This window comes from Leopardus geoffroyi, chromosome B1 (genome assembly GCF_018350155.1).
Source record: "Leopardus geoffroyi isolate Oge1 chromosome B1, O.geoffroyi_Oge1_pat1.0, whole genome shotgun sequence".
Taxonomy (NCBI): Eukaryota; Metazoa; Chordata; class Mammalia; order Carnivora; family Felidae; genus Leopardus; species Leopardus geoffroyi.
The window spans coordinates 5,912,369-5,939,766 of NC_059327.1; the positions used below are offsets into that span (position 1 = coordinate 5,912,369).

General features: G+C 41.8%; 2 protein-coding genes across 7 annotated transcripts in view; one reads left to right on the plus strand and one right to left on the minus strand.

The window, feature by feature from the left end:
* Positions 1-27,398, plus strand: part of MCPH1 (microcephalin 1) — a 273,858-nt gene that overhangs the window by 143,326 nt on the left and 103,134 nt on the right. The gene's annotated exons all lie outside the window — the stretch shown is intronic.
* The window catches only part of ANGPT2 (angiopoietin 2), a 60,937-nt gene that overhangs the window by 12,611 nt on the left and 20,928 nt on the right, over positions 1-27,398 (minus strand). The window contains exons 2-5 of one of the 2 annotated variants that reach the window (XM_045451904.1): positions 17,472-17,627; positions 12,985-13,106; positions 8,000-8,229; positions 5,446-5,573 (exon numbers count right to left, since the gene is read on the minus strand). In XM_045451904.1, the coding sequence (XP_045307860.1) occupies positions 5,446-5,573; positions 8,000-8,229; positions 12,985-13,106; positions 17,472-17,627 (636 nt within the window). Of the gene's footprint in view, positions 1-5,445; positions 5,577-7,999; positions 8,230-12,984; positions 13,107-17,471; positions 17,628-27,398 lie in introns of both variants that reach the window. The other variant, XM_045451898.1, reaches the window with a different exon arrangement.

Here is a 27,398-nt window from a genome sequence, read left to right on the forward strand (position 1 = left end):
TCAAGTTAAAATTTACTAGAAATGCTTGCTCCTCTTGTGGATCACTCCCAGAACAGGTTACTTGCAATCCAAGGTTTTATTGTATGTTAAGAACCAGGAATTGAAAATGTTGATGGCAGGTAAACAGTAGTAGAACAAGATTTCAGTGCTGATGACAGTATGACTTTCCTCTGTTCTAGGCTAAAGACCCACCCCCAACAGCTGACCCAAAGATCGCTGTTTCTTAGAGATTTACTGTGAATGGGACATCTTGGCATTTTGGCCCCAAACCTCATCTCCAACCTATAGAAATCTACTAACTGGTGTTTGCAACCCCAGGAAGTTTTATGGTAGTTGTCAGTCCCTATCAGCTTTGCAGAGAGTTGTGTAGAAGGGGTGTTTTTGCACTGTAGGTTTTCTGAGACCCCTATTATATTACGTTGTGGGGCTAGAAGGCTTCTTCCACATGGGATAAGAGTCTGTTCACCCCTCAGTATGAGAGATCTGAGGCTCTGTGCACCCAGCCTGGTGTATGGGACCTGAGAATCCGCTGGGAGCTCTGACCCACAGATCAGGACTTCAAGCCTCTTTGTACTTTGCTCACTGCCCGTGGTATTTCACTTCCTAGCTATTTTTATTTTTGCTTTTAAACTGGCTTGGTGGGTTTAAACTTTGCTCAGAACACAGAATTCCTTCTTGGGCTAGGACCATGCATGCTCAGTTTCCACTCAGCTGGAGTTTTATTATGAAATTGAAAACCCCTGAAAATAAGATTACATAAATAGTTTTAAATAATGAGATTATAGTAGAACGAAAAATTTTCCCAGAAGGTTATGATAAATTTTCCTACAGCATACAAGGTAGTAAATATGAAAGTTAATGTTCAAAGCCAATGAGAAATAGTCTTCCCCTGTTGTTTTCCTTTGTGTTTTGGGGAAATGGTAGAGATAATTTTGGCAGAGTAGGTCTAAATGTAAACTATTCTGCATTTGTGAGTTAAAATTATAAAGAATGGGGGATGAAGGAGAACCAAGAAAAAGCGTAGACCCCCTCTTTCATTTTAAGCGGCTTGCCTGACACCTCGTTGCTAACGATGTAGACAGCCGCCCTGGGGACCCAGCTCCCTGTTCTCCAGCAGACTTCTCTCCGTGTCTACAAGGGCCCGTTGGCCCATATAGCTTTCCCTGATGATCCTATGTTTGGAAACATATGCTCCAGTAAAAGAAAACTACATTTATTAAGAATAAAATGATTTTCCCATTTTTAATTAACCAGATAGATAAAACTGACCTGCTTAAGGTAACCCCTTATTGTCTCCCTGTATTGGTGTATTATTATTGTTAATTATCTTGTGATCATTGCTCAATACCACTCTGTTCCAAGTACCACACTTGGTACTTGGTATAGGTCATCAGCAACCCTGAAGCAACTTTGCTGTGATGCTGTCATGCTGCACTTTTGAAAGGAGAAAACAATGGATAAAGTGAGATTAACTTGACCGGAAGTGCAAGATATAGGACTTGAATAAGGTCTCTCAGATTTTTCATTCTGTACTGCTTTTTCTACCATACCATGCAGCCCAAAACAGAGTAACTTGACCTTTTTGTTAAGAGACCAGAAGTCCCTCAACACAGCTCCAAGCTGATCTCAGTTCATGAATAATGCTGCCTCTTGTTTGCCCGTAGTCCACCCAGTGGTCCGTACTGCTTAGTTTTCTCAGTGTCTTCTAAGAAAATCAGTATAGTAAACTAGCTGAATATTGGTTTGAGGAGTCATATGTGTACAGAGAAGTCCACTTCCTCTGGATCCTAAATAGCATGCCGGTGGGTGGAAAGACCGGATATGGATTGGGGCAAGCCTATCCTTACTCCAAGAATGTTTGATTCTTTGCTGTCAAAATCACCATTACGATGAAGTCAATGATACTTAAAATCAGAGAAGTTCAGTTTTGTATGAAAATCAGAGTCCAGATTGGCTGAGAGTCACCGCCCGTGTGGAAATGGGTGGGGCCGTACTAATCTCTAACTCCACCACGGACAGTGATGAGATGATGAGAACATTTCCTCAATGTTTTCTTGTCCCACTTAAAAAGAAAAAACAACAGAGAGTTCATAGAAGCTGAAGTGTCATGGTGAATTGAGTTGTGAAACTTTCAGGGGAAGATCATGTTCAAAGAGAGTCGTCCACATAGCCAGAGAGTACGGAGTGAAAAGGACGAGGTAGATTATCTCAGGATCAGGAAAGCAGAAGTCTTCGGACAATGCCCAAGACCTTACCCCTCCAGCTACAACAAACCTGAGGGCGGTTGATACTTTTGGTTAGCACACGACTACATGGTTCAGGGACCTGACATCTTGCTTCAAAGTCTTTCAACAAATAATGCTTGATTTAAATGCCATGCTTCGGCTCTGAGGCCATGGTGAATGACTGATAAAGCCGCAAACCCACAGATAAGCACTAGGGGACAGGTACCCTGTGAAATTTAGGGAAGGCAGTTATTAGGTCTCTGACCAGCAAGAGCATATTCAAATGCCTCTGGTGCAGTTTTTATTGTTTGCAGAAACCTAATGGGTTTTTCAAAAATAAAGTTGAAATACTTGGGCCCTTTTGGAAAAGGTCAGCCCAGAGATCTGCTGAACGTTCTTTTCCTGAACTAGAAGAAACAGGGCAAAAATGACTACCCTGTCATGCAGAGAAATTATCCCGGCATCTTTGGGGGCAGTCCGAGTGGTAAACGGTTCCTATTTATCGAACTGATGGTTAAGTACCAAGCCCTGTCCTAAGTGTCGGATCTCCATCGTCATCTCGGAACAGCTCTAGAAGACTGGGGTTACTTCATGATGTTACAGATTGGGAAACGACTTGTTCAGAGGCGCAAATTGGCAGAGCCAGAATTTAAACTCCAGTCTCTCAGACCCTCTCTCCCTGGATCAGGTTGTGAATTACGGAGGCTTAAGTCTGAAAGGGAATCTACAAGTAACTTAATCCGGAGCATTTATTTTACAGATGTGAAAATTGAGGTTTTGTAAGATTACTGTTCCCTGCTGTGTAAATGAGTTGTTTTTACTGCAAATGTTTAAAAGAAGGATAAATCCTAATGTTTCCAACCATGACCTGAGGCTCATGTCACATACTCCCGCCCCCACCCCACAGTACTATATATCTTCATCTTGCCATAGAATCCTCCAGTTAGGAGGTGGGGTTGATTGAGCGCCCTGGGGCGGGAACATGGCGCTGAGTCAGGAAAACCTTTTCAGAGCAGTAGGTTGGGGCCCTGTAGTGGGCGATTGCCCTCCGGATTTGCAAAGCGTCCACCTTGCACTGATATCCTCGTTCCCCCTCCCATTGCCACTCCTGTCCCCATTTGCTCTCGGCCAAGAAGAGACCAACATCTGGTGACAGACAGTAGTTCCCAAAAACTTATGAAAACCACATTGCAAAGGGGATCCAGAGCCATAGCACAGAATCTGTTCGTTACTTTCTCATCTGCAACAGACCATTTATGTTTTGTTTTTCTCCTCGCTAATGCGCTGCTTCTAGGGCACTGGGGACATTAACTGATTTCCAAGGTTGATTTAAAGCAGCACGAGTGAATTAGAAAGATTTTCTTTGGAAAGTATTATCTTGAATAGCACAATATTTATCTTTTAAATTCATAATCAAAGTATAGGTTACTGCTTCAAATTCTCTGTCTTTAAACCCTTAATGCTTAAATTTTGAAAGTGTTTTTCTTTATTTGCATTTTAAATACTGAGGATAATACTGAGTTCAAAGAGGTAACACTTCCAGGAGCCTCTAAAATTTCCATTGTGATACAGTATCTATGGCCTTCTCTAGAAGTGTTTACATTGGTTCGTTCATAAGGGCGCCTGGGTGGCTCAGTCGGTTGGGCGACCGACTTCGCTCAGGTCATAATCTCACAGATGGTGATTTTGAGCTCCGCGTCAGGCTGTGTGCTGACAGCTTAGAGCCTGGAGCCTGCTTCGGATTCTGTCTCCCTCTCTCTGCCCCTTCCCCGTTCGTGGTCTGTCCCCCTGCGTCTCTCTCAAAAATAAACATTAAAAGATTGTAGAAAAAAAAAAAAAAAAAAAAGAAGTGTTTACATTGGTTCCACATCTAGCTGTTCGAATTAGATGCAAGCATATTTATAATCATTTAATATATACAGCTGTCTAATCATTATAAAAGACTTCATGTCGAATCTCATGTAATATTGTTTTAACTTATCAAACCTTCTAAGGAGAAGCCACATTGAAATGTTCCTTGGGAATGTGATTTTTTTTTTTTTCCTTACCTGAAGCTCGGTGTCTCCCAAAGCAACTTCAGGAATCATGCTCCCTGAGTAATCCAGAAGGACTAAGAATAATTGAATCCAGCTATATCCTAACTTCTCCTGCTGAAAGGTTCTGGCTGTTGGTTCACTTTCTACAAAGTAATTGAGCTTATGCCTTGAAATAAAGTCCAAATACTTGAGAAGAAAATGAGCCTCTCTCTTTGGTGGTATGTTTTAAGTCTTCCAGCCTACATTAGATGGGGTAAGGATAGCCCACCCACGTGGATAGCAATCCACATGGTGTGGACTACAGACTCCTGGGTGTCCCTGAGACCCTTACAGTGAGTCCACCAGGCTGGAACTGTTTCTGTAATGACACTAAGATGTTTTCGGCCTCTTACAGTGTAACAGTGTTTGTACTGATGGCACAGAATCATTTGGAGTGGGGGGCGGGGCGGGATCTGCTAGCACCCTGGGATGAATCGAGGGAATAGCCCACACTGTATTTGTGTCACTATATTCTTGAGTCACACACTCGCAGTTGGGAAGAAAATAAGGCAGTTTCACTTCAGGATGTCTTTGACAAAGCAGCAATGACTATTCATTTTATTTAAGCCTCTACTACCGAATATAGGTCTTCCTATATGCTCTATGCTAGAGCATGAGATGTCTATAAATCCCTTCTGCAAACCAAGGTACCGTGGTTGTGTCAAAGCAAAGCTCTTGTGGTGGTTTTAGTTGTGACCTACGCGAGCCTTTTTTTTCTTTCTTTGATGGAATACCATTGCTACTTGAAATAGCCCGTGAAAGACAAACTATTTGCTTATGTAAACTCTAGTATTTAGAAGACATTTTCTTTAAAATGAGTGAAACCAGTCTGACGCTTTAAGGAAAACAACTCACAGTGCGATGATTAAGTTAAACGCGACGAGAATAGGAGAGAGAGATCTGTCTCCTACATTATGAGATAGAAATTTTTGCATCACTGATGTGTACGGTCAGCATCTGTGCACAGTGACTGCACTTGAAGCCCTCGGCAAGCACCTATTGTGAGGTAGACGCTCTGCGTTTGTGGCTTGGCTGCGCGTGAAGCGGGGAAGGGGCTGGGCGTGTGAACTGTGTTATGTACTTCCTCGGCCTCCAGGAAGCCTGTTTCCGGCCAGGTAGTTGAAAACAGGACCCTGTCCCCATACCTTTATCTCCTCTGTGGAGTTTGGGAACACCAGCGTGTAGATGCCATTCGCTGTCCTCCCTGACTTGAATGCTTCTGCACAGTCTCTGAAAACGACTGCTTCTTCCTTAGCACTGAAGGAGTTCTTCGCTGCTTTAAAAAAAAAAAATAGGAAAGCATTTAAAGGGAGTTCATGAAAAGATAAAAGTTTATTATTTTGAGATGCACTCAGTGGTGAGTTTTATTACGTTTGAATTCTTATAATAAGCAAAAGGGACACACCAGCTCTTCTCCTTTCCAAAAAAAATTGCTCCAGTAAGCCATACTTCTTTTTTTATTAATCAACTACATGTAATGCAACTATTTTGCAATTAAATGTAATAATTACTTTAAAAAAAAAAACTTCCATCTTGACTAGAATCACATAAAGTTACTGCAAAAGAGTAAAAAAAAAACGTACCTAAAAACAGTGGTACCTCTCCAGTGGCTGCGTGGCATATCCCATACAGAGGCCACGTCCTGATATATTTCTTTAGACTGTTGGGTAAAGACATTAAGTATTCTTTGGATTTTTAGCCCCTGACCCACAGTAGTTTGTGTTCAAGACTACCATTAATTTATCTATGTTTTTGAAATTCTTACTCTAAGACAAAAAGTCCTAGTATTACAAAAGTCCCTCAGATTTTTACTCTGCTCTCAACATTTAGATTTCCCAACCCTTTCTGCCATTAGAAAAAAGGTGTGTGTGTGTGTGTGTGTGTGTGTGTGTGTGTGTGTGTGTGTTCGATCGTTCTTGCAGGTATTTATAGTAATTCTAGAGACCTACCAAAGCACAGGTGTCTGGACTAGATGTATGGGTGGGCATTACAGGTAGACAGTCTCTGCCGTCACATCAGCTAGAGACACGTGGGGAAAGGAAAGCCATTTCTGCTACTCTGTCTCTCCTGTGCTCCTGATCTCTGCCAGGATTTGAGCTGCATGGTTTTCTCTACTTTGGCTCCTCAGAGCTAACACCTCAAGTTATCTTGCTCCCACCAGGTATCAGATGATTGTCTTTTCCTTTTCTATGAAGCTAAAACTCTGAGTTTTCCCAGTTATAACAGACTGAAACTCTAGCTGGAAGGCGCCTACTGCGAACTGGCCTTCCAGTGTCAATCCTGCCATTTAGCATCAAGATAGCGCTGTTTCTGTTTGTTTCCTTGTGTAAGTAGAAACCTCGTTTAAGTGTTTCTATTAAGATTGGGATAACTGCATGGCTCGAGGATGATGAGAGAACACATTTCTTATGAAACTGAAGAATATCTTCACAGGATGTAAAATGCATCCGTGCCAAGAGAACACAAGTTTAAAGGACATTAGGAAATAAATAAGCCACAGTAAGAACTAGACCCGATTTGTTTACGAAAAAGACTTAAAATGAAAATACCGCACAGATTATGTATCACATTTCGGATTAATGACTGAAGCTGCCTCCCTTTTCTCCTCTAATATCCAAGGGAGATTGGAAGGTTAAAACAGTAATAAAGTAGGCAAAACATAACTAAGAATGGACTGAGAGAAGGGAACTGACATATCTTGAGTGCCAGTTTTATGCCAGTCAATGCAAGCATTAGCTCAATCTTCACAACAGTCCTCTGGGTTTAGATTCGCTTTTTCCACATAATAAATAAAGTCCACTGTGGATTAGTAACTTGTCCAGCCTCATAGCACCAGGTAATGATGGAACTATAACTCAGAGTAGGCTCTTTGAGCCCAGGAATCATGTTTGGGGTGTTTTGCCTCATAATAATTAATTCGTATAAATATGTATTCCCTCTCTCCTCTTCTTCCTTATTTTTATTCTATTTTATTCTTCCTTCCTGAACAGCATTTTTAAAAATTTTAATTCCAGTACAGTTAACATACAGTGTTATAATAGTTTCAGGTGTGCATCATAGTGATTCCACAATTCAGGGAACGGCCTGACTCCGTGCTCATCATGATAAGCGTGTTCTTTGATTTCCATCGCCTGCTTCCACCATCCCCTCACTCACCTCCCTTCTGGTAACAGTAGTTTATTCTCATAGTTAAGAGTCTGTATTTTGGTTCTGTCTCTCTCTCTCTCTTTTCTTTTCCTTTGTTCATTTGTTTTGTTTCTTAAATTCCATGTATGAGTGACATCATATGGTATTTGTCTTTCTCTGACTGACTTACTTCCTTAGCATAATGCCCTCTAGTTCTACCCATGTTGTTGCAAATGGCAAGATTTCATTCTTTTTTCATGGCTGAATAATATTCCATTACATACATATATTTTCCCCATAATTTGCCTATTGTAGATAATGCTGGAATAAACAGAGGGGTGCATGTATCTTTTCGGATTAGTGGTTTCATATTCTTTGGGTAAATACCCAGAAGTGGAATTACTTCCTCCTTCTTTTTTAATTGGTTCTGTATTAAGACCCTGTAAAGCTTTTATAGGAAACATGTAAGAGAAATAGTCCTTTTCTGACAGATGAGAATTTTTAAGGATTTTGAATTTCATTTAACCAATGCAATTAAAACAGAAGAAAAGATGATAGGTAAATTTGACTTACAGTTTGATGATATCATAGTCAATAAATTATGAACTGTCTCCATCAGATCATGTTGCTGCTTTTGGAGAACTGAGCTATTCACCGTGGCGGTCACCAATTGTTTTTCTAGTTCTTCAATGATGGAATTTTGCTTGGATACTAATACTTGGAGCTGATCTTTCTCTTCTTTTATCGACTGTAGTTGAACAATATGCTTGTCTTCCATGTCTAGTACTTTCTTTTCCAGGAAACTTGTAGAGGGAAATAATTGTTAGTTTAGTGAAGGGTTTTCTGATTGCTTTATATACATCAACTCAGTTTTGTACTTTTTTTTTTTTTTTTTTTTTGTAATGCTTATTTACTTTCAAGAGACAGAAACAGCGGAAGTGAGGGAGGGGCAGAGAGAGAGAGAGAGGGAGACAGAGAATCCGAAGCAGGCTCCAGGCTCTGGGCTGTCCTCACAGAGCCCAACATGAGGCTCAAACTCACGAACCATGAGATCATGACCTAAGCCAAAGTCGGACGCTTAACTGACTGAACAACTGAGGTGCCTCTCGGTTTTGTAATTCTTAAACAATCTTTAATATTTATTGAATTCCTGCTTCTCCAAGGCCCTCTGTTAAGATGTTAAAGGAGTTGCTGCAGCCCTGAAGAAGCTCTCAAACTTGCCGAGAACTGTAGATAAGCAGATGGGACATAGATATGAGGATAAAATACCCTAACCAAAATGTAAGGTCCGTAATTAGAAGTTATCACGTGGAGTGCATTTGAAGACCATGATTTTGCTGAAGGGAATTGTGGACAATGAGAAGGCGGCCTTGGTGTTGGGAGCACATGGGGGCGAGTGGAAAGCCCAGGCTGAGAACCTCACTTCTGCATGTGACCACCTGTGTCACCTGCGTCAGGCTGTTCCCTGTCTGCATCTCAGGTGAATGTCTATCTAAATGAACATCCACCTGTAGATATAAATTTCTATGTAAAATGAAAGCAGTAGATTAGATAAAGATCTCTGAGGTCCTTCCTAGTTCAAATAATCTGTAAGTCTACGATGCCTTTTTGAGGGCAGTAACATTTTCTGAATCTTTAATTCTGTGACCAACATTACTCAGCCAAGAAACTGACTACCCACTAAAGGTCTTACCTATAAGCAGTAACAATCAGTATAAATAATTATTATTAGAAATTCAGTTGTAAGTCTTAAATTTATCCCAGCCAAATCCTTGTAAATTGGTATATGACAGTAAGTGTTGTTCACTATTCCAAGTCAGAAAGTAAGCAGCTACTGTAATACCTTGATTTGCACTTTATTTATATTTCATCAGTTTTCTCCTCTTTTAGAACTATTACATCTCATTATTTTTCCTGCTATCAGCTTATTCTTTTAATTGTGTATCATTTTGTTAATTTAAAAACTAAGATGACTTACTCTAAGCAGAAGTTAACCTAAAAATAAACGCACAAGGTGTACCCAGGTGGTTCAGTCGGTGAAGCATCTAACCCTTGATTTCAGCTCAGGTCATGATCTCATGGCTCGTGGGATGGAGCCCCGTGTCAGGCTTTGTGCTGACAGCTCAGAGCCTGCTTGGGATCCTCTCTCTCTCTCTTGCTCTGCCCTTCCCCCACTTGTGCTGTCTCTAAAATTAAATAAATATAAAAAAATAATAAATACATAAAGCTTTTCTGTTTTCTGCCTGAAATCATTTCTAGTACTATCATTATAGGCAGTGTGCTTTCAAAGCACTCCTGTGATGCTTGACCTAGACAATTAACATAAAATAAGTGAGGCATTTTTCAATTACTAATCTACACTGCCTTCAAAATGACATTGCTTGAAATTTCTTATCCAGCTGTATTCTGTTGTCTTTAATACTTTGTGACGAGGCATAAGAGAAAGATGGGACAGTCCTATGCTCCAGAGTGTGAATGAGAGTGTGAACACTCCTAGATGGATATTTTTTTTTTAAATTAGCCTGTATTGAAAAATTATTTTTTTTTAATTTTTTTAAAAATTAGCCTGTATTGAAGAGTTTAGCAGGTCACCCCAGACCACACTGGCTCTGAGAGCAGGACCATGTAGGCACGGAAGCACAGATCATGGCATTTAAAGCTATAAGGAGTGTCAGATCATATCCTCCAGCAACACTTTGCAAAATGCAGATTGGGACCTGTTACTGGCCTGTGAGATCCATTTAATGAGTCACAATCAGCACTTTTTAAATGAGAGCGAATTAATTACATAGGATAAAATAGATGAGAATCGAGTGCAAGTTCATAGCAACAACTCTCCACGCTGCAACAGATACCGAGGCCCAGAGTGCTAAGTGGCGGAAGGAAGGAGATGGGGCGGTATGGGGAATCCATACGGTGGGTAACACTCTGTAGCGTGGTGTTTGGTTTTCTGATACAGGGAAATCAATGTGATCATCACCATAAAAATTGGACTTAAGTACAGCTTATCTTCCTATTAACATAACTCACAGGCAGGTAAGGAGTGTGAGGAAATACCGTGTGTAGGCAGAAATACCAAGGCTGAATCCTGTTTCTTTTATGAGTTTTTATTGGCTCTCTTTAGAAAGGGGCAGCATCCATGGCAGCACTTTTCAATAACAATAATTACCGTAACAATAATCACAATTTAATCGAGCTGGTACAACTAGGGCCTAAATGAATCCTTTATTTTTAAAAGAAAAAAAAAAAAAAGGAATGATTAGGTGAAAAACACATAGTAATTTTCACCTTCAGCTGGTGAACCTAAAAATGGTATAGTGGCAATTTTCAGAATATCATCGACCCTGATCAGCACTCTGACTTCATCTGAAACTATTCCATGAAGAAAACAGTTGCACTTTTGGAGACACATTGAAAGTAATTTAAAGAAATGGTTTGGCACATGTGCAAAACATTCACATATATTTGTAACGATGTTCTTGCGAGCGAAATCCTAGGCTAGTCAAAACGTAAGGCACCAGAAAACACAGCATGCCAAACTCACCGAAAGATGAAAAATCATCTGCACAGTTTCCTTATTTTTATTTATTTACCATCATCAACAGAAGCCTTGTTATCGTCATTTCATATTTGTGTCAAAAGAGGCTGTGATTTCTGCAGCCCCTGCAAAGATTATTCTTCCTGCAGGTATAGAGTTGTTACGTGTGGTGTTTATGACAAGTCTGCTGATAAAAAGCTATCCCTTTCACGATCTATACTCTGAGAGGCCATTCGGAAACAATCTGTGTACAACTCCCGCGTGAGTGAGAGATTTGCAGCCCAGGCTGTGGTGCACTGCTCTTGTAAGTGATACACAGTCTTAGCGTGTCGGGTATGTTTGACACGGCGGTTTTACGGAGGAAATGTGATGTTTAAACTTAATGTCATATAAAACTAAACTCCCGAGTATTGGAAAAGTGTACTGCTGGTCCATGTAGATTCAACTGGAGGACAACGTGAAAGATTTAAGTAAAAAAATAAAAAAGTTGGAGGATCACATAGGCAAGAATAATCAGAAGGTACAGCGAGCCTCAGGATGGTTGGGATCACTATTTTATATGTTGTGAAGCTTTGACATACAGAGACATTTCCCCAAATCGTGATGAGCAAAGGATGTAGGGAAAGTTGTTGATTGTATTTCAAAGCAATTCCAGCTGACTGTGCGTAACGAAGTTTACTTGTAGTAAGTGAAAACATGAAGCAGTGTGTCTGAACTCAGGAAGAAGATTTATACTCCTCAAGGCAAAAGGCAGTACGATTTGGCAAATATTTATAAAGATGATACTCGGGAAACATAACTGACATGCTTAACTGATAATTTTCGTGTTTTAGCATACTAAATTAGAAACATAAGGAGGGGATGGTGTGCAATACCAGGGTACATTCAACAAACTAATCAAAACCTAGGTATCTCCCAGCCCATATTGTTTTGGCAAGCAACAAAAGTAATCACTCAGCTCCTGTATCTTCCTGTCACTGCAACTTCATTAAATAAAAGAGAACATTATTAAATAAGACCATTTTAAGAGATTGTTGTATCTCAACGATTGGTCTCAAACTTTTATTTTTTTACTTTGCAGAAGAAAAAACATTGAAACACTAAAGAAAAATATTTGAATTAAAAAACTATATTTGCAAAAGAATAAAAAAATAAATCTATTTGCTTTTGAAAATTCTTAATCAATAGTGGGCTAAACTTGTTACCCAAAGAAGAGAAAGAATTATTTCAGCTGAGGTCTTGATTAACAGGAAAGAATGATCATAAGACAATAAGTTTATCGTCATTTTTGGGTAAGAAAAAATTATTTACTTGAAATTACTTAGTTCTGAAATACAGTATATTGTTATCTGACCATTCTCCATGTCATATGCACATCTTGGTTAGAAACAAGTTGGTAGACAAAATTATCTTCGTGTACTCCCGTCTGCAATAAGCCTTTGAAAACAATCCCCACTGATCACCCAAAGTTTGTTTTTGTATTGGCTTTCTTGAGATTTTTCTAGATCTTATTTAAATATTAACATAATATTTATTAATGACTTCCATTTTTACTTTATCATATGTTTTAAGAGTAACTTTTGCACCATGAAATGTGCCTTGTTTACAGTGTAAGTGTAGTTTTCCACCTGTGGGTCATTTTGCATTGGAAGTGATGACGTTCCCAGAGGCAAAGGTAAAAAGCCCGGGCCAGTGTTCCTTTTATTCCAAGACACTGGCAGCATTTTGTCACAGATTAACTTGGGCGGTATTGAGGCAGAGCTTGGAGAATCACTGGAGGAGAATCTTTAAGGGGCCAGAGAATGAAAAACATTGAAGACTGGATTAGAAGGCACACTTCCACTTTTTCCCAAACCCTCTCCCTGCCTTTCCCTCACGAGGTGTCCAGTCCTGACCCTATGCATTAAGAAATCTGGCATTTTGGAAGCCATTCTTAGAAATGATAGTCACGTGAAATAGGCTTTCAGATCTACAAGGTACGCAGTTCTGGCTTATAAATTTTTTTGTGTGTTTTTATTACCTGTTCTTATCTTGCAATTTGTTTATTTCACTGGTCTGGTCCAAAATCTGTTTTTCCAATTTGCTGGTGGAAAGGGAATGTTCCAGAAGCTGAAGTTCAAGTCTTGTTGTCTGATTTAATACCTAAATGTAACAAAATAAAATTCCTATTTGTCATTTTTAAAGTTACATATAACTTCCTTTTAATTAAGTCAGCTAAATTATAGGAAAACATAACTAAAGCGTTTTTTATTTACCCAAGTATCTTATTTTGGCATATTCTTCATGTTCAGAAAAACCTTGAAGTCCTGGATTGCCTCAGACTGTGGTTGTTTTTCTTTTTTCTGGGTTTTTTTTTTTTTTTTCAACCATGTCTTTTTTTAGAAAGTGTTTAATAGTTCTGGACAGTAGTATTTGTGTCAAATAATATAATGCTGCTCCTGTTGTCATGTTTTAGCATTTCTTTTCACACAGTGAGCCAAGTAGGAGTATACAATGGTCATATTTAGTACATCAGAAGTTGTTGATAAATGAAAAAGGTTTTGCCTCTGCTCAAAACGAAATGCGGTTCTCTTACTTGTCAGTAGACGACATGGTTAGAAGTCACATGCTTCCATTCTATAAAAATGTAGCTCATTTTTATTTTTATTTTCTTTGCTTTTTTTAATATTTTTAAAATTTTTAATGTTTGTTTATTTCTGAGAGAGACAGAGTGTTAGCAGGGGAGGGGCAGAGAGAGGGGGAGACACAGAATCCAAAGCAGGCTCCAGGCTCTGAGCTGTCAGCACAGAGCCCGACACGGGGCTCGAACCCATGAACCGCAAGATCGTGACCTGAGCCAAAGTCGGATGCTCAACCGACAGAGCCACCCAGGCGCACCAAATATAGCTCATTTTTAGCCCAGCATTTCCTACTTTGTATTCACTTGGTTAGCCTTTCATTTTTTTTCTTTTCCACTTCTCTGCTCTCTTTTTTTAATTTTAAGTCATGTCAGCCAGTTGGGAAACAGTAATGCATCACTATGAAGTTCAGTTTTGCTCTCTGGGCCCTGTCATATGCACTGTCACTGTTCCTGTCGTGTTCCAGCAACTTTAAGGATGACTTCTTTGGCGTTCGGCTACCTTCTAGCAGGAAGAGTCTGTTACTCACATCCTCTGGGTTGTGGTTATTCAGGATGTGACATCACGTGTAAGTGTAAGGCAGAATTGTTGCCCAGGAATAAGGGTCCTTGAGAGAACCATTGTTTGTTCAGGGTCTGTGTCATTCATAAAAGGCCTGGTCTGGCCCCACTGAGCAGCTTTAGGGACAGTCCTGTCCTTGGTCAAAGCTGGATGAGTTCATACCATGAGCTCATTCTTGTTGAATGAATGACGGCATTAGCTAGCAGAAAGGTTGGGTTTTAATATTAACACCTGGAATATAGATTTGGCCTACATCTTCTTTGGGCCCAAATATTCTTTGTCAGTTATTTCTAAAAGGAACTGGAAACTTGGGTCTTTTATTTAATTACTAAGGGCTAGGAAATGAGCACAATGGGCCAGAGATAGGGAGGAGGGCATATAGGTCCTGACCGACCAAGGATCAACTGCGATGTTTTTCCATCACTTTTCCAAAGGCCTCCAGAGCAGGTTACTGTCTATCCAGGTCAGGTGGTTGTCTCTGGTCTGTAAGACCTCCGATCTCTACCTGTCCCTCATTGTCCAGTTCAATAGCCTCTGAGTCTGACAGGCTAGAAGAATCTTCTAGTCAGAAAATTTTAGGTTTGGATTTAAACCCGTTTCACACAGTAATTGCTCAACAAATGCCTTAAATAGATTTGGTGCATAATTTTGTCCCTTTTCTAGGTTCAGACATTTTAATGTGTTTAGTTGGACATTATAGGCTGATTTCTTTATAGTCATCTTCTGATTTTCCCATTACCATAGATCATGTGATACCTAGTTTCACAACTGATGTTTTAAAAATCATGTGATCCAACCAAAGCTTAATAAAAGCTAGAAAAACTGACTTACACAGGATGTAGCAAAGGTTTAAATCATTGCTTTTTTGAGGCACCTGGGTGGCTCAGTCATTTAAGCATCCGACTTCGGCTCAGGTCATGATCTCACGGTTCATGAGTTTGAGCCCCATGTTGGACTCTGTGCCGACAGCTCAGAACCTGGAGCCTGCTTCGGATTCTGTGTCTCCCTCTCTCTCTGCCCCTCCCCCACTCATGCTCTGTCTTTCTCTGTCAAAAATAAATAAAAACGTTTAAAAAAAAAAGAAAAAGAAATAAATAAATCGTTGCTCTATGTTTTACACTTTATTACCATTATCAGAAAATATGAGAAATGTTTACTCAACAGACATTTTTTGAATGAGCTTGATTTCCCGCTAGCTTTGCTATCAAACGGTGAGCGGTGTGACTTAGGCATTACTAATTTATTTTAATAATTAACTACAGATATGTTGATATACTTACATTAAAATTTTTATCTTTTCATTTTTCCCTTGTATCACCTCTTGGGGTTACAATTTTCATACCTTGTGAATTCATCATGTGATACAGTTCTATTTTTTCTACACTGTTGTAACATTGTGGAAAGACTTGGTAAAGAAGTAACTTCTTAGTCCAGCCTCAGATAAAAGTGTTTTATTCTCCTACTGCTTCCTACTGTTTACCCTGCTTTATCCAACACTTCTTATGGAGACAAGGAAAGAATACCTGTACTCTTCTAGATGTGATCTTATTACAGTTGGGAGGCTTGTAGTTTCTCTTACCTCGTGTCCCCTTCTGGCTCATGTCTGGCATTTCTTTCAGCTGAAGTAGCATATGGAAATAATAATACATCATAGAAAGTATTTGCTATTAAATCTACTTTTTTTTTTTTTGAGCATTACTTAAAACTGAGAGTAGGAAGGTACTAACTTCTTAAGCTTATAAAGAGACCAGAAAGCAGATGTACCAATGTTGAGACTTGAACTAGGAGCATCTCAGCAAATTCTGCCAACAGCACTTTTTTCCCACCTGGACTATTCTTTTTTTGTTTTTTAATTTTTGTTTTTTAATTTATTCATTTTTGAGAGACAGAGACAGAGCGCAAGCGGGGGAGGAGCGGAAAGAGAGGGAGACACAGAATCTGACACAGGCTCCAGGCTCTGAGCTGTCAGCACAGAGCCTGACCTGGGGCTCGAACCCACGAACTGCGAATTCATGACCTGAGCTGAAGTCGGATGCTCAACAGACGGAGCCCCCCAGGTGCTCCTCCCACCTGGACTATTCTTACTCAGTCACAGGTTGTATGTCATTTGGCCGGACTCTGGATGAATTGTGTTTTAATGTTCTCATGTTCACTGTTTTGCTCTTGTTCTTTTCTTATGTTCATGTTTTTCTCTCCTGCTGCGATTAATCAGCAGCTCATAAAACCTGAAAGCTAAAAGGGAACTTAGAAGCCAGTCATTGGACCCAGCCCTCACTTGATAGTGCGAACTGCCAAGGCCCGCAAGAGCCGAGTCCCGTATGCAGCTTCACTCCCCAGGTGATGGTGAAACCAGACCCATTAGAGAACTCAAGACTTCCTGCCGATGGCCGAGCCCCCTGTGCCAGAACTGCTGCTTGCTTCTGTCTATAACCTCATACCACAGATTTTAGAAACTCATACCACAAACTGCTTCCATAGTTCTTTGAGATTTGATTTTATCTTGAAAGTTATATTTAAGAACAAAGTCACTTGGGACACCTGGGTGGCTCAGTCAGTTAAGTGTCCCACTCTTGATTTCGGTTCAGGTCATGATCTCACGGTTGGGTGCGTGAGTTTGAGCCCCATGTCTGGCTCTGCTTTGATAGTGTGGAGCCTGCTTGAGGTTTTCTCTCTCCCTCTCTCTCTGCCTGCCTCTCTCTCTCTCTCTCTCTCTCAAGGTAAATAAATGTTAAAAAATAAAAGAACAAAGTTTCTTGTACTCATTTTTTTAGGTTTATTTTATTTTGAGAGAGAGATTGAGAGTTCGTGTGTTGAGGGGGAGGGGACAGGACGGAGAGGGAGAGGGAGAGAGAGAATCCCAAGCAGGCTCCACACTGTCAGCACAGAGCCCAGCGTGGGGTTCCATCCCTCAACCATGAGATCATGACCCAAACCAAAGTCAGGAGTCGGATGCTCAACTGACTGAGCCACCCAGGTGCCCCAGTGCTTTTCATTTCTTAAACGAAAATCTGAGGACTTATCTAGAGTCCAGAGGATGCCAGCAAGGCAGAGGAGCATTTCTCATAGAGTGTCAAGTGTGCATCATATGAAAGATTTGAATGCCCTTCGTAGAAAAAAAAATGTAATTTAACCTCAGTATTAAAAATGAAAACATATTTTAAATTCTTGTCCAGCCACAAATTGTTAATTTCTTATCAACTCCTCTTTTTTCCTGCTGCACTCGAGCTTTCTTCCCTCGCCCAGCATCCAACTAAGTAGCCACACAGGGCAATTTCTCGCTAGCAGTTACTAGCCCCGACCGTTACGGGTTTTCTGTTTCATCACTTACTTGTGCTTCAACATCCGTTAACTTCCGTGTTTGCTCTGCCGTTTGATTCAGTAAGTTTGTGCCTATTTCTATCATCACGGCCGTCTGGTTCTGTACTGCGTTCTGTTGTATCTCTACCATTTCTTTCTTCATGTTGTCCTGGATATAATTCTCAAGCTAGAAAAGCACATGGGTGACAAAGACAGTCATCAGCCAAATCATCAGAAATCTTATTCCTAAGTATTTTCCCTTTCTTTTAAAAAATCTGTTGGAAGACCTGTGCCTTGCTCTGATCTTGCTGTTTTTTGTTTGTTCGTTTTTTATCACTAGCGGAACAACATAGTGTGGTAGTGTGTTGGCTTAAAATCTGGCAGTTTAGTGACATCATGTGTGGGAGACAGGCCGCTCGTCGTTTTTGGTTACCTGCAGAAGTCTACACTGTGGCCGGCAAGGGAGGCAGTGTGGCCCCAGCTCAGAGGTGGGCAGACAGCGGTGCTGTCCAGCAGGGTCTCGTCAGGCTGCAGCTCTATCCGTGTTAGGCAGGAAATGAAAGTTTGGTAAGAAGCATCACTGTTTCTCCCCCATTCTAGACATGTGGTTTCTTGAAAAAGAGACTTTAGAAGTCAGTCTTACACAGAGTATGAGGAAAGGCTCTCCTTTGGATTCCCCCCCACCGTAACAGAATCACCCCTCACCTCCACATTCTGCCGCCCTACCCCCCCCCCACACTTCCCTCTTAACCTTGTTCTTCTCCCATTAGACCTATTACGCTTCTCCCAACGTGCGTGCAGTCTTCCCAAGTTCATCATTTCGTATACCAGGCAAACTCGCAATCCTACAACTACTTCCTTTATCTACTCACACGGCCCGGCGTGGGGGCACGCCAGCTCAGTATAATACTAGCTTCAGCACAAAAGGGTGAAGAAGCTGATTTCACTGCCTAGGCACAGATACCTGTGTCTTCGGCAGTAAAATTATATAATGAAATATAAACGCAGGACACCCAGGCATATTGGAAAAAGCACGTGGACACCTGCTCTCCGATTTTCCCTGGACTCTGGGGATGTTGCTTAGCTTTGGGGGCACCCGGTGAACTCCGATATAAGATAGGATTTCTGATTGGTCACAGGAGGGTTTGAGGGATTAACGAAGCTGTGCTTTTACACTCCTTGTGTGCACGCATAACTTCAGGTGCTTAAAATGTAATTTTCTTTCCTTTTTGTGTTTCATGGTGAGCCAACGACAGAGCTACAGGTGTATTCATTGACCCAAACTACAAATTCATGATAGCAGAAACCTCTATTTTTATTTCTTTTTCTCCTAGTTATAACTCAGAATGTTTTTAATTAAATGGAAAGATGAGGATAAAAATGCTCATAAACACCTTTCTTTAAAACTCGTAATTCTCTGAGCAGAAACCATTCATAAAGTCTGTCATCAAACAGCCTTTCTCGTAAAATGTTAACCACAAAGCAATTCTCTGCTTCTGCCTGTAAGAGTGAGAAAGCAGAATGGGAGGGGTGGAGCTTTTCCCTTAGAGTTCAAGGGCTTCTTTGTTGGTACAACTTATTTTTTTTTTTGTTTTAACTTATTAAACTTTTTTTTGAGAGAGAGTGGGGGTGAGGCAGAGAGAAGGGGAGAGCGAGAGTCCCAGCAAGACTCCACACCCTGCACAGAGCCCAATGTGGGGCTCGACCTCATAACTGTGAGGTCACGACCTGAGCCAAAATCGAGAGTCTGATGTTTAACCGACTCAACCACCCAGGTGGTCCTGTTCTGTCTTAACCGGTATTATGAGTTCTAGGATTAGTGTTAGAATTTTATATTTTCTGCCTCTGTTGCTTGCTTGCCGTTGACTCTGTCCCTACTCCTGTGCCCTTCCCACCTCCCTCCATGCTGATTATCTTGAGGGTCACTGGTTGCTCCCTGGTTCTCCCCTGGTCCCTAGCAGATGGAATAGCCTGAAAGCTGACAATGACTACACAGCTCTGACCATCTGTAAAATCTTGTCATTGAAGCCTTTGCTTCTCCACATGAATCACAATAGATGAGAGCGCCATAAAAAATGGAATCATGTGCTATTGCTTGGCGGCCCAAGAAATCTCTCTAGTGTAGACTTAAGAAAATCTGAAGAGCGAAACCCTTGTCAACCCTTCCTTAACTAGCGAATGATAACTGGCTCAGGCTTTTTAGTGACCATGTCCTTTCTTAAATTATTCTTCTTCCCTTCCCTCGCCTTTTTAAAATTGTAACTTTTATGATTTAAATAGATAATTTATGAGGACTCGTAGAAGTTTGTTATTTCTCCTTTCCTTCCCCCCCTTCTCTCTCTCTCTCTTGTTCACACACACTCTCTCACACAGAGACACTCTTTCTCTCTCTCTCATCACCATGGGAGTTTTGGAATTTTTGAGGTTAAAGTTAAAGCCATATAAGTCATCGAGAGGAGTTGTCTTAGTTACTCTTAACACCCAGCAAAGATAATATTTAGAGAGACTTATTCCGGGAAGTTTGGGCTTATTAAAGATAGATTCAAGCTGGAGTTTGGTTGAAGTCCATACTGCAAACTCATAATTTATAAACTAGTATAAATAAAGGTCTTAATCTTCTTATTGATTTGAGTACTTAAGAACTTAAATAAAAATGATTCTGCCCCTTGTCGCTCTAAATCATACAACTAGGGGAGAAGAATAGGTCCTTGAGTGTCCCCCACTCCATGTTAGAACTACTGAGTCACCTGTGGTTACAGCCATCAAGAGACATGAGAAGCTTGTTTATAATTTGACATTTTAGAGTCTAGTTCCCATTTAAAATTAGACTCAGGAACGAAAATAAAAGATCCCAATTTTTAAAAGTAAAAAAAAAAAATAAATAACTTTATTGCCATAACTTTTTTCTAAGGTTGAAAACAATAGAATACAAGATGTCTTTTTAAGTCACTATTTTTCAGCTTTTCCGGACTACAAAGTATCTGGGTATGGTGGGTGTGTGGGTGTGATTAATCTTCCATTGAAGCAAATTACAGATTCACTTATGCATGAGCTGTGTGGGTGTGTATAGATCTTATTTATATTGTCTATATGTGTATAGTGTCTATATACAGTACCTACAGCTAAATAAAGTAAAAGCCTACATGCTACGGACCCAGTATCTAATTGAAGTCAGTGGGAAGACAGTGGAACAGAAACAGAAATACCGAGGAGTAGATATTTTTGTGTTGATTCGTGAAGAGGTTTGTGCTCTCACACTTGAAGCAGTGAAGATAAATTAAGATTTTTAGAGAAACGGGTGCCATGGCAGCTGAGTCCTCTTTAACTACGAAGAATGTGTTTAGTCCCAGGAGCAATAGGAAAACCACAACCACTGTAGCTAAGGTCTGCTGCTCACTGCCGCCGTCCCTGCTCCTGCGTCCACTCTTCCCATGGGCCCCAAGCACCCCACACGCGGGCCAGAACTGGCCGTCCGGAGGCCACGCCTCACTTGCCCTGCCTTCTGCTTCTTTTCTAGCTTATTGCCCTGGAACGTCTTTCTTTCTGTTTAGTATCGCTTATTTTTATTGCCTGCCCAGTGCACTTCCATTCTGATAGAAGGAAGCCTCAGTTCGAGGAAAAACATGGGACGAATGAGATCTCTGCTCCCGTCGGCAGTGTCCCTCTCCGCTTCTCGGGCAACTGTTTCCGTCTCTGTCATCGGCACTTAGCCATTCCTATCAAAACAGTTCCGAGATACTCGAACCTCCCAGGGGACATGGTTCTTCCTCATTTCACACGGGTGGCTTCACACACTCATGTTTTGCAGGAATGTTTGACATTGCTTTCATGTCAGAAGATGATTATGCAGCGCTTCTGACTTGTGGGTCCAGGCGCCCACCCCCCAAAAGTCCCCGTTACAGTTTGGAAGGAGGTATGGACATTCATTTTTGCCCCCTTCTTGGGTTGTTGGTCTAAGCACTCAAAGTGCAGGTCTTTGAGCGGTTTCTCTTCCCTCGGAATTCAAATGAATTATCCAAATTCAATTAACATTTCAAGGCTGTCACCGTCATGATAGTTGCATAGATTGTTGCTTAGTATTGGTTTGATTTGCTAAAAGAGATTGCACTCAAAACACAACCTTTAAAAATTGGCAACACATTGAAGTTCAGGCAACCAGAGTAAACTCTTTTAACATACATAGATATATATATGTTTTTTAATGTAAAATGTGTCCTGAAGTTTTTGATTACTCTTTCAACATTTGGAACAATTATATTTGACAGGAAAAAGAAGTCTGTTTGCAAGGTAACTGTGGCAGATTGATTACGCATTAAAATGGTTCCCTCGCTATCTTTGATCTCACCAAGATTATCATCATTATTTTTTCGACCAAAAGGAAAGTAATCTTGAAATTGGCTGGGGAAAGGAAAACATAGATAGTGTATGAAAACTATCGCCAACTTGGAGATTTCGATCTTGGTCCCGTACCAACTATATAGTCCTGGTTGAGAGGTCTTTGCTATTGAAATACAGCTCCGTGTCCTGATACCTTTTAATTAAGTGGTTTTTGTCCATCTGAATGATCTAACCTCCCTAGGAAAGTTTTCACTGGGAACGTTATATTCTCTACCATTTCCATGTAGAAACAAGTTACTGTAATTGTTCTCTCTTGCACACACACATCCCCAAAAAGGATTTGGTTTTTTTCCTACCTCAGTAATCCTTCCTGACTTGATCCCTTCTTTCCTGCCCCCCCACCCCACCCCCAACCCAGTGTCTGGATCTTCTGGATTGTCACACAGCCCCTGACTGGCTTCTGGCAACCCCACCCTGAGTGTTGTGGTCGCTCTTCAGCTCAGGTCACTCCCTCGTGGCTGTGCCTGTGAAGATTCCCCCGACTGGTGGCACACGCTCCTTCTGATCTGTACTCTGATCTCGCAGCCTGATTCCCTCTGTGCACACCTTGCGTCGGGCTGCGCGAGAACCCTTAGGCTGCTTCCTCCCTCCAGCCTTTGTCTGCGTCTCTCTTGGCCCGGGGCCCTTGGCGCCCTCTGCGTTTATGCCCTACCCCATCGCATGCCCTTCTCAAAGGTCTCCACTGCACTGTGCGTTGTGTTTAGGTACCAGAAAGAACGTCTCGTACTTGTTTTTCATTGATTTTTAAACCTCCTACTACTATCGATTTATGTTCTCGTTTGCTTGGGGTGTGGAAATTCGGGAGCCATCCTTCAGCCATACACCCTAGTAACGACCAAGCACAGCCTTTGCTCTTACAATTAGCTTGAAAACTTGGATACAAGATTATTAAACCCAGGGATTTTCTGTTTAGAAGGCTTCTGACCTAATGTTCTTGGTTCCCTGGCATGAAGAAACTGAAACATCTTTTGAGGTTTTCAGACAGAAAAGTGGCAAAATGGGCTTTCCTCCCACTCCTTATAAAGTGTGTGGGGGTTGTTTTTTTTTTGTTTGTTTTGTTCTGTCTTTACTCTAGAGCTCTCACTTCCTAAGCAGTTACGTACTCTGCAGTGTTGAAGGAGAGATACAGACATGAAAAAGGCGAAGGCCGAGAGATGTCTGTCCTCAGCCACGCTTGTAGGACTTGAGGGGCAAATACATTTGCCTGTACATTGGGAATGATGTTCAGATGCCCTGTGAGCTGGAAAGTTCTCTCTTTCCTCTTTGTATGGATGCCATACTTGACTTTATCTAGCCGAGAGAAGTTGACATTGAAGCCAAATGCCTTCCATGGACTGTCAATAATTTGGGCCCTTTCTCTCCACAGCCAGTGTAAGGTGCTTCAGGAAACGGGGGAAGCGTGGCCCTGCTGGGATAGGTTTTCTAGGTTGTTAATAAGCAAACTTGTCTCCATCCACCATCACTCCGTGGACCCCACCCCACAGACGATCTTTCAGGCACTTCCTATAACTAATTTGTTCTGACCTATTTTTTCAGGGATTTTTTTCCTGTTAATAATTTGTGAGTCACTTTTTGTTGTGTGATATTGTATCTAGATAACCCCTTTCCTATTTTTCACTGGTCGTAAAGAGACTAAAAGTGTGCTTGTTGAGAGCTATAAACTTAAAGACATAATACGGAATAGAGCTTCAGGCACGAGCTGGTGCCATGCTGACATTCATAGCTTGTCCCCCACCTCCTGTGACTGAGAAAATTTCAGATAATTTGAATACCACTATATCTGTGCTCCCTCAAGCTGTATTTCTTTTGGTTTTATTTGTGAGTGTGACAACGTATCTCTTTTTGTTATTTAATGGGGGCTTTTAATCACATAAGCTCACATCTCTTTGCTTTTTTGTATGTCTCCCTTACCATCACCCCAGAATCTAAGGAGAAAGTGTATTTTTCCCCTTAAGGCGTTCTAGTCATTGCCTACTGATAAAATGGCTATTTTCTTCCTCAAGAGCAGGCATTTTAAATATACTCAAGCTTAAATATAAAGAGGCTGGTATAGTAACATGAATTTGTTTAAGCATTTCATATGGGGAAAGGTGTCATGTTTTACCTATGTATGGCTTTTTAAAGGGTTCTTAAGGTACATATATACTTACCCGAATATATACTAGAGCTCTGGCTCACAGCATCTTTTTTTTTTTTTTAATGTTTACTTATTTTTGATAAAGACAGAACGTGAGCAGGGGAGGGGCAGAGAGAGAGGGAGACACAGACTCTGAAACAGGCTCAAGGCTCTGAGCTGTCAGCACAGAGCCCCACGCGGGGCTCGAACGCATGAACCATGAGACCATGACCTGAGCCGAAGTCGGTCACTCAGCCAGCTGAGTCACCCAGGCGCCCCTCTGGCTCACATCTTATAGAGACTCATAAGTCAAGGAGCAAATAAATGCTGCAGATACCCTCAGGTGATGGATGTGGTTATATAAAGCAAGAATGGCAATAGCAATTTACAATTGCAGAGTGATTTTTTAGATGTTCACTTCTTTATGAATATATAAATATAGTTATTTATGTACTAAATATATATTTCTTTGTATATTAATATATTTCACTTGACTTACTTCCTTCACTTGGGTTTTCCCCAAACCAGAGCTGGGGACAAAGGCATGTGTGCAGGAAGTTTATTTAGGAAGTGGTCACGGGGAATGACCACGGAAGACAGGCGGAGGCAGCAGGGAGGCCGAGGCTGGTGCAAACGTGGACTTGGCTGGCCACCACTGTGACATATCCCACAATAACCTTCTGCGGAGCTGTAGGAAATGTGTTTCAGAACCAAACCCTCCACCTGTGGTGAGATGGGACACCTTCCATCCCTCCGGGCAAGGGTAGCCTCGAGGGCTGCTTGCAGGGGCCTGGAGAGGCCGCTCTGGCACCCCCAGCTGGCTCGGGGCAGGGCAGGGAGCAGGGGTCCTCTGCTGGCCCCCTAGAGGCCTGGGTATGGCGAGAAGAGGTGTTCCCCAGACAGCAGGGCGGTGCTCCCGGTCCGACTTCCAGATGAGAAAACTGAGTCAGACCACTCGTGTGTCTGCGACCCACAGTGCCACAGACCAGAGCCTGGCGTGACGGAGGGTACGGCTAAGACAGCGTGGCACCTGTTCCACGGCACGTGGGATCATGGGGTGAAGCCCAAGCATCACCACTTTTCTGTGGTGGGAACCTTGAACCTGCACACGTCCTGCTGCGGACGAGAGCTGCCTTGGGAGCAGCCCTCCTGGGAATGACCGTGTGCGTGACATTGGACGAAGGGTGTGGCTGGAGGCCAGAAACAGGGAGCACCATCCACAGGAGGCACAAGCCTGACAGGGTTGCAGCAGCTAAAGCAACTGAGAACTTCACTTTCCACGTCAGCAAACGCTGTCCACACATTAGACATTCGGCAGACTTGTGCCCTGGTTTAGTTCTTGGCATATTTTGTTCTCAGCTCAGGAGGGGCTAGGGACACTTCCGAGAGGCAGAGAGGGAGTATAAAACTATTCTTGAGAGGCTTCTTTATGAAATGAGTGGAATTATCAGTGATTACAAATGGTAGCTGTTGAAATTCCGTTCTGGTCACAAGATGGATGCATTTTTTGCTACCCTATACCGGAGGTTTCTTTGTGAAGGAAACCAACGTGTTCTTGCCTCTCTCAAAACTAAGGTGCACTGAGAGAAAAGACAAAGTAAGCACATATTTCATTGTCTTTCTTTGGCAGCTCTCTGCCTTTCAAACTACCTTTGAAACGTCTGTATTCACAGACATGCATATTTGTAAACACGCGTATGTCCTCATGTGTGGAGATGGAAATAGATGCAGATGTGTCCATCCATTTTCACTCCTCTCTGGCATGAGAGGCTGTCAGAAGCTGAGGGGGAAGAGGCTTTAGAAATCTGCAATATTGTTGAAATCTCTCACTCTGTGAGCGGCGGGGGGTGGGGTGGGGGCAGGGGGTACCAGGGCCTGGATCGCCAGTGCTAGCTCTTAGCGGAATGACAGCAAAACCCCAGTTGCCCACGGCCACGTCCCACACTCTCACCACTGCACTGCTGTATCCGTGCCCCCGGATGTTTAGTGGTACTTGGTCACTTCTGCGATGGATTCAGATCCCACAGCTTGTCTACATCGTCTTTCTGCCCTATTTCTGCTGTTTCCGTGTTCATGTGGCTCTGCCGAAATCCTGCAGAGATTTCCAGGGACGAGACAGAGTGGGCATCTTTGGAGTCGGCTTTTTTTTTTTTTTTTTTTTAATCTTTTTAACATGAAATAAATGTGCAGTGGCACAATTGCTATGCTAGATGGCTAAGAAGGAAGGGAAAGGGCTGAAGGAATTTATTTTTTTTTAATTTTTTTTTTAACGTTTATTTATTTTTGAGACAGAGAGAGACAGAGCATGAACAGGGGAGGGGCAGAGAGAGGGAGACACAGAATCGGAAACAGGCTCCAGGCTCTGAGCTGTCAGCACAGAGCCCGATGCGGGGCTCGAACTCGCGGACCGCGAGATCATGACCTGAGCCGAAGTCGGCCGCTTAACTGACTGAGCCACCCAGGCGCCCCAGGGCTGAAGGAATTTAAATGACTTTCGTCTTGCAGATACTTCCAAGGCAAACTAGTTCTTTACAAGAAGTCTCTTTCACAGAAAGGTGGGGGAGGGGGATTGGGGCACACAGATGGCCGTGCTCAGGGAGTCTCAGGACTGGGCCTCGAGCGCCCTGCTCAGTGCTGGCACTGAGGGCGACCGTCAGCCTCGCGCTCTGCTAGCAAGCCCGAAGGTGGGGAGAATTGGGGGGATATAACACTGGGAGCCTCTCAAGGGACACTGGATCGGTTTGCATGAGAAGTCAGCAGTAAAATATTTCACCTTTTCTATATGATTGTACCACCGACCCACCGTCAGCAGGATGTATTTTTACGGCATTTTCTGTCTGGCTGATAGCTGTCTTCTGAACTGTTCATATTTCACGTCATTGTGTCTCCTGTGGATTAGCATAAACGGAAACAGTATATATTTGTATACTCTCCGCACCGATCTGACTTCTCTGTGCACTAAGTGTGATGGTGCCTTGTGTGTACCGCGGGGGAGGGCTGGGCCAGCTTCCTTCATCACCTTACGCTAAAGCTGAACAAGGCCGCTGAACCACACACGACAGTTGCTGCGGGAATAATCCTGGGAAATATTTAGGCAAGTGTGTTCTTTTCATTTTGATTTTCATTTTCATAAAGGCTGTAGCTGCAACTTTTTTTAATTTTATGATTTAATAACAGCTCAAGCTCACATTTTTCTGAACCGTTTAGGAGGGAAAGTGTACTTCTTCTAAAGTCTAATCTCATTTGACCTCTCGTTCAGTCTTCATTCTCACAAGTGTTTAAAGCTACAAATATTTCATATCTATTGACCTATGTTAGAGGGCCGTGTGCACATACTTTTAAGAAACTGCACACTTACCTGGGCTTTGCAGGAGCAAAGTGATCAACCATTTTTCTTTAACTCACATTAGAAAATATAAATTATTTGTTTAATCGGACTGTGTT